This window comes from Nicotiana tabacum, chromosome 5 (assembly GCF_000715075.1).
Source record: "Nicotiana tabacum cultivar K326 chromosome 5, ASM71507v2, whole genome shotgun sequence".
In the NCBI taxonomy this organism is placed as follows: Eukaryota; Viridiplantae; Streptophyta; class Magnoliopsida; order Solanales; family Solanaceae; genus Nicotiana; species Nicotiana tabacum.
Window position 1 is genome coordinate 88796785 of NC_134084.1, and position 8054 is coordinate 88804838.

At 36.5% G+C, this 8054-nt stretch overlaps 1 protein-coding gene across 1 annotated transcript; it reads left to right on the forward strand.

Moving 5' to 3' along the window:
- Positions 1-2144: 2144 nt before the first annotated feature.
- Positions 2145-3121, forward strand: LOC107784110 (putative calcium-binding protein CML36). Its single transcript, XM_016605181.2, has one exon. The coding sequence runs from the start codon at positions 2269-2271 to the stop codon at positions 2926-2928; it is 660 nt and encodes a 219-aa protein (XP_016460667.1). The 5' UTR covers positions 2145-2268; the 3' UTR covers positions 2929-3121.
- Positions 3122-8054: the final 4933 nt, after the last annotated feature.

The following is an 8054-nucleotide window of genomic DNA, read 5'->3' on the forward strand; positions in this document are numbered from 1 at the left end:
ATACCGATCCCTGTTCGACCTTGGCTCACGCTCGATATCTCTTTTGACTCTGTCGACGGGTATAACAAGATAAAGGGACCCAGAAGGAGCCCCCAATTGATCATCTTCGACTCTGATTTTGATTGATTTCGGTTATGCACATCAACCCAAATAATAGCTGGATACTCAATCAGATTTTGCTTCAACTACTATGAAGCCACCGAACGTCGAACGTTGAGTCCTTGGGTGAAAGCTTGAACGGCCCAATCATCAGCGACCAGTGGTAGGTCCATTCATTCCATTTGAAATCGGGACACGAACTCTCTGAGCATCTCATTATCCATTTGTATTACTTTGAAGAGGTCCGACTTCCTGGTCTCGACCTTGATAGCCCTGGCGTGTGCTTTCACGAAAGAGTCTGCAAGCGTAGCAAATGAGTCAATTGAATTAGAAGGTAAGTTGTGATACCATATCATAGCTCCCTTCGACAGGGTCTCTCTGAATTTCTTCAGCAAGACAGACTCGATCTCATCATCCTCCAAGTCATTTTCTTTGATGGTGCATGTGTATGAAGTAACATGTTCGTTTGGTTCAATCGTCTCATTGTACTTAGAAATTTCGGGCATGTGAAATTTTTTAGGGATCGGTTTTGGGACCGCACTTGGAGGGAAAGGTTTTTGCACGAACTTCTTGGAATCCAAGCCTTCCAGTACAGGCGGTGCTCCCGCGATTTGGTCGACCCTGAAATTGTAGGTATCAACCTTCTTGTCATTTTGCCTCGATTTTCTTTTCCCCTGATTCTATCCGTTTTGTCAGCTCCTCGCGCATTCTTATGATCTCAGAGTTAGTCTCCGACTCATCTCCATTCGATCTCTCCGCGACTGGTTCTTCTCTACGGGTGATTCTCGGGATGGATCGGGTTCAATTCTGCTCGGTGTGTGGCTTTGGTTTTGTAACTGAGCTATCTACGCCTGTTGAGCCTGTAACATTTCGAAGATCATCCGTAGATTGATCTATTTCCACCATTGTATTGAGTATTCTGCGTCGTTGATCGGGCTCCATCATGGATGCTATTTTTGGGAGTGGTAGGCAGGTCGTGTCGATAGCCACATGCGAGTTAGTGTCCAACGTGTTCGCGATCGGAATTCCGATGGGATCAGCTGATGGTACCTCGTTATCGAACGCTATGTTGTTATTTTCGAGGTGGTGATCGAACTCATTGTCAGCAGGTAGGGGTGCCAATTGTGAGTTTGACATTTTGAGCTTTAACCTGAAATTAGAGACACTTCAAAGAACAAGTGTAAAATAGTGTGTGTTATGGAATTTTGTATCAAATAACCAATATTATTCTTAGCCCAACGGTGGATGCCAAACTGTTTACCCTTAAAATCGGATAACAATTAAATTTATAAGTAATTTTAAGGATACGTGGATTAATTTGACACAAATTGATGACTTGAATTGTAATTAAAGCGAATAATGATAAAATAAATTCAAACCGTAAGCCTTGGAAAAATGAGTCTCATTTGAACTGGATGCAATTCAAATGATATCAGATATCATAGAATAATAGCTTACAAAAAGAAAATGATGTTATATTGCTTTTGGATGCGTGTAACCATGTGCTTTACAAATAATCAGACCCCCTTTATATAGTAGGGGAGTCCTACTTTAGGTACAATTCTATAAAATGTAAGAAATCACATGATTTGCTAATTAGCTGGTTTCTTATTGATACGTGCCGAGATTTCTGCCGTGACACCCGACCGATTATGGATATTTCTCCCTCCGTTATTCGATCTAGCAATGTTTCCTAGAGCTCATTCGGGGTCAGGGTTGTTTCCGGGGTCACGTATTCGATGTTCTCGAGGACGGGCACTCTGACCTCGTATTTTGGTTCGATGGAATCTGGGATCGATCTTCAACCTATTGAGTTTCAATCCCAATATGTCATTTAATAGACGAATCTGATTTCAACCGTATACAACCATTTTTGCCTAAAATAAAATAGAGAAACGAAATCGGAATAGACGAAAGAAAGCGAAAAAGAAAATGATAAAGTAACGGTAATTTCTGAATAGTAAAATGACCCTAAAATTAAAAAATAATCTTTAACGAATCCCAAATAAATAGCCTTACTTATTTTCTCTGTTCACAGCTACGAAACTTCCTGGAAGCTCACTATGGACTGCTACTTCCTCCCTCCATTTAACCCTCTCCTTCCTCTCTCCTTCTCCTCATTCCCCTCAATTCTCCTTTCAACAGCTTTTCCTCTCTGTATCCTCCATAATGAAGCTCCTCAAAAACATCCCCAATAAGCTTTTCAAGTACAAAAAATCCCGCTCCATTTCTAGATCCGAAGACCCGTCATTCGGGTCGGGCACAACCTCGTCTTCATCCGATTCTGAGTCCCATCGCGGCTTCAAAAAACCCAATGGGTTAGCTACGCCAACAAGCGTGTTACCCACTTTATCCAACGAAATCTCTGCTGACGAATGGTCTGAGATTTCGGCCGAAGTTTACGCCGAACTGGTACAAGCCTTTCACGTGATTGACACTGACGGTGACGGAAAGATACGGAAAGAAGAGCTGGAGGCTATTCTGAGCAGAGTCGGAACCGAGCCGCCGAGTAAAGAGGAACTGACGTTGTTGCTTGATGAAGTTGACAGGGACGGTGATGGATGTATTAGCTTAGAGGAATTTGGTGCCATAAGGTCGGCGTTTGGGCCGCCGTCTTGTGACGGTGAGCTGAGAGATGCTTTTGATTTCTTTGACGCCGATCATGACGGAATGATAACGGCGGAAGAGTTGTTCAACGTGTTTAGAACTATTGGTGATGGACGGTGTACGTTAGAGGATTGCCGGCGTATGATAAGAGGCGTGGATAAGAATGGGGATGGGTTCGTATGCTTCGAGGACTTTTGTTTTATGATGGAACAGCAGAGATGATTGATAAATAATTATCATGATTTTCCTGGTGATTCCTGAAAAAATAAGTCCTTTTTGTATTATTTTTTTTGGAAAGAAGTGGGAAATCGGGCCTATTTATATGCATGTATAAAAGTGTGAGCACAAATTCCTTCTTTTTTAACCCATGAAATGAAATGGGAATTGGCAAAATATACCCTATAGATTTAGATTCTAATTTCACTGCATTCCCTTTTGTATCTTGAGCTTTGTTTTGTTTTTCGTTTTGCTATATTTACGCTTTTTTTGGTATTTTTGGTGGTGTGGAGGTCGAGCCTAGATTAGGATGTAGTCGAGTCCGGGATAAGGCTAGTTCGATAGGTTGGCCTTAGACCGCTAGTGGTTAATGTTGTGTTAACACTATCCTTCCGTTTTCATAGCATAGGGGCTTATTTTCTTGGTTTTGCTATTGTATTTCAACTATTTTCTAGTTCTATTTCTTTGGTTTTTGTTATTACTAATATATTGTTCCTTCTCTTCTCGTCTTTTCCATCTTATTGAGCCGAAGGCCTTTCGAAAACAGTCTCTCTGTTCCTTCATGTATTCTCCTTAGACCTCACTTGTGAGATTTGGTACAGGGAACGGAATTTTCCTTTTGACTCAATTTTTACAGAATTCTTATAGCAATTTGGAGCCCGTTTGGACATAATTTTTTTTTCCTTTTTTCCAAAATACTTTCACTTTTTTTCGAAATCAGCGTTTGTTCATAAAATTTTCAATTTTCACTTGAAGATGCATTTTGGAAATTTTCGAAAATTTTAAAAACTCCAAAATGTCGTTTTTCAAAATTCTCACTCACAAAACTTAAAAACAACCCAAACTAAAATTTATATCCAAACACAACTCTAAATTTCAAATACCATTTTTACTTGAAAATTTTTTCTATCATTTTTGAAATTTTATAATTCTTATGTCCAAACGCCTACTTGGTATCCGCCGTGCTCATCATAGAGATTAATCTAGATTTGCATGGTGAGGATCCTTCCAAGAGGAAAGCGCCTTTTATTAAGAGTTTCTCCATTTTTAGAGTTCAAAATTAAAATATTTAAATAAAAATAAAAAGTTTTTTATTTTTAGAGTTCGACTTCTAATTAAAAAGAAAGTATTGCAACATATATGATAAATTTACGGGGTATTATCACTTTTAGTCTGCATAAGAAGCTATTAATATGCAGTAGCAGGAAAAGAAATATATATATATATATATATATATATATATAAAATTTTTGCGGTTATTATTTTGAGAGCGGCTATACAATGTCATTTCACCTAAATTTACTCGGTCAATCTGGTCCGACCTCTTGAACATCCATCAAACGGGAAGAAATAGCTATACATGGGATGAAATAACAGTTAGTATTTCATTGGAATTAAATGGGAATTGAATCTTAAAATTAAGGAAATTGCAAGTTTGTAACTTTGTACTAGTAATATATGTTCCACAATCAGACCAGGTATCAATTTGGTTAGATGATATATAGACATGGTTATGCATATTACAATTATCACATAAAGGCTGGTACTGGTAGACGTATTTTTGTCAAGGATTTCTTCCTTTTAATGCTCTGTAATTATGAATATAGTTTGTCCAACGTGGTCACCTGCTTGATTATTTGAAGATAATATTTACATTTTTATATTTGAGTAGGTTAATCAGATGAGATACTTATTCTCTAATTTTGTTGCGTCTGTATATAATATGTATCGATTGTGTTTCTATGTATTTTGAAGTAAAGTTTATATACATGCTACAGAATGAAAAATAGAGGCTTTTATTATAGGGTAATAATAAAATCTTGAGGAAGAAGAAACACGTTAACCCATTGAGTACTGTTGAATCACGTAAATTAGCACTTCCAAAACGTTTGCGAGTCTCGTCTTCCGTAATGTTTAACCAATTACTGATGAATTAAAGGTGAATATTAGTTGAACTTAATAAATTTTAGACCAAATAAAATAAGATACTTGCGAGATGAACAGCGTTCAAGAGCATTAAATAACGGATTTAATGACCAATAATTGACAATGAATATGATAACATGGATATGTAATAAATGTAGATAGTGTCAATAAATTTAATAAGAAAGGATCTACCAACCAATTATTGTATGATTGGAATATTCTTTTCCTTTGTCAATGACGTGAAAAAGTGAGAAGTTAAGATAGATATGGAATCTTTGAATCTTGTGAATAAAGATTGAACAACATGTGCTTGAATAATATAATCAGTGAACAAGACTACTTTTGTATATTCTCTTTAGTCAACCTTTACAATGTGTTCTTATCAGAAAGTGAAGTCCCTCTTTTGCTCTCTATCTCTTACTACTTATAAGGGATCTTTTCGAGAAACCCCAAAGTACAATATAAGGAATATCCAAGGGAATATTTCTGGTGTCTTTTTCTAAGCCAATCCTACCGTTACAATAGCAACTCCAATTACTCGTCCTCGGCAATGATCTTTACGAGAGCGACCCCTTCGTTATAATGCCGTGGTCGATCCCGTCCTTGGCACGACTTATCTTCAGTTACCGAGTTGCCGAATTTTGACCAATACAGTTAGGCATTAAGGTAAATATTTCTTCTAGGCTATCCTCCTAAGTTTTACTGACAGTTAGTAGTTCAACTGTAGTTTGAACTCCAGTCCTATGCTAAACCTTTTCATGTCACAGACCAAAACACTATTTATTCATGTTTGGCTTGGATCTGAAAATAAGTTCAAGATTGTGAAAGACTTATTACTGAATAATTCACGGATAGAGCCAAAGAGTGTGAACTATACAAGTTCCCAATAACATCAACTAGTTGAAGCACTTCTTTTCACTATCAATCCATAAATATTTGCCTCTTAATCCAATTATTATTGTAATACTAGCTTAAGGTCGATGTAAAATTCATAAAATTCAAATTTTGAATCCGTCTTAACTGACATTTTTCAATTCTTCCTGTAAAAAAGACAACAGAAATGTGGAAAATTTTCCTTTTTATGCTCCTTTGCTAAACTTCGTGGAAGTTTCACAATGCAATTGGAAGGAGCAATCAAAGATGGTAGCTTTTGTATTTAATTTCGGAAAATTTAGTTATGTTGGACCAACCTAAACCTGAGTCTACGTATCCATTTTGTTATTAATAAAGGTTCAAGAGGAAATGTGAACCCAAATTATTGCAGTCAATTATATTCATTATGATAGTGTTATATTTCTTTTTTTGTTAGCCTTGCGAACAACTTGATGCCTTTCAACCCTTTTGTTTGAAACGGGTTCTTGTTTATTTTGAGTCTATCATATTGCAAGTCATGATAAAAATTTCTAATGCATTTTTCTTCCTAGGAACAAAGTCATTAAATCTACTTAATTTGTTTATTCTTTTCTAGCTGTACCTTTAGGAAAAACTTTGATCGTCGAAAAGTCTAATATTTAGTGGATTTTTCGTGTAAAGCATCTCTATTTCTGTCATTTCATATATATATTTATGCCTTCACTAATTGGTACTTCATTTTTATATGTGCTATTAAGCGCATTGTAAGAACGTTAAAAGCATGACGTACGAGGCTTATGCTATCTAATTAACACTATGATTTTGTCTTGATTTATAACTAACTCCAAATGCATCCACTAACTGGAGAGCCTGACGTAGGATTCCATTAGGCTAGCTTAAACTCAAGATGAATATATATTCTTTTTGGTTGAAAGTATATATTTTAGTGCAACTGTAATAATCCAATACTTCTATGATAGAGAAAATAAGGGATTAGATGATAGAAAAATTCATTAGCAGTCGATGCATAACTTATTAGGAATATGCATGACTGCGAGCTGGAAACGAAATATCTTTATAAGTTGTAGTGGAAAAAATAAATACTGTAAATATGTAGTGTTGCCAAAACAGGGAAGTACACGGTAGCCAAGTGTGGAAGAGAAAGGCTTGTCTTTTCTATTGGTTAACAAGAATATATATACAAGTTAATTAGTAAACCGTAGTTCTAACAAATATGAAAAACTAGTCCTAACATATGTGAAAAACAAATCCTAACAAATATGAAAAAGCAAAACTCTCTTAGTCCTAAACATGCACAAATATTTACAGTCATATACAAGTTTTTTTAACACCTACCTTCAAGTTGGTACATGCAGATTACAAATGCTCAACTTACACAAGAGAAACATACTGAGATTTTCCTAATTCCTTTGTAAAGGTATCTGTAAATTGCTCATGTGAAGGCACAAAGCTAGTACGGATATTCATATTGTCAATTTCATCACGAATAAAATGATAATCTACTCCAATGTATTTGGTTCTTTTACGAAAGACTAGATTCTTTGCTATATGCAATGCTGCTTGATTGTCAAAATAAAGATGAATACGGGAAGTGCAAGTCACTCCCAAACTAGATAAAATTATGGGTGAGCCACCAATGAGATAGATCAACCTGTGAGTGAGCGTCGAGTCAAGGGACAACCAGCCCAATCAGAATCACACCATCCATAGAGACGTAAATCATATTTGCTTTTCAATATAAAATACTTTGTCCCAGATTCCCTTTCAAGTAGCGAACAACCTGTAAAGCTACATCACAATGCTCCTCTTTTAGTTGCTACATGAACAAAGATAAAATATGAATACTGTAGGACAGTTACGGGCGAGTAAAACACAGATAGATAAGTCGACCTATAAAATGACGATAGCGCTTAGGGTCATTAAGCGCCAGTCCACCTGCCAATGCTAGCTGATGATTCTATTCCAAAGGTATTACCACAGGCTTAGCACTTAATAACCCAGCCTCTGAGATAATATTCAAGGCATATTTTCGTTGGCTCAAAAATATGCCTTCCGAATTCTGGAGACTTCCACTCCTAGAAAATATTTCAATCTACCCAAATCCTTTATGTGAAAGCATTTGTCAGGATATATTTTGAACTCGCGAATAACCTCGGGCTCATTGCTAGAGAGAATCGGATCATCAACATACACAAGGACATTTACTCGAACTTCACCTTTCTTCAGATTAAAAAAAGAGTAATCAGAGTGTGAATGCTTGAACCCATAGTTCTCCAGGGCAGCCGACAACTTAGCATACCAACACCTCGGTGCTTGTTTTAACCCATAAAGTG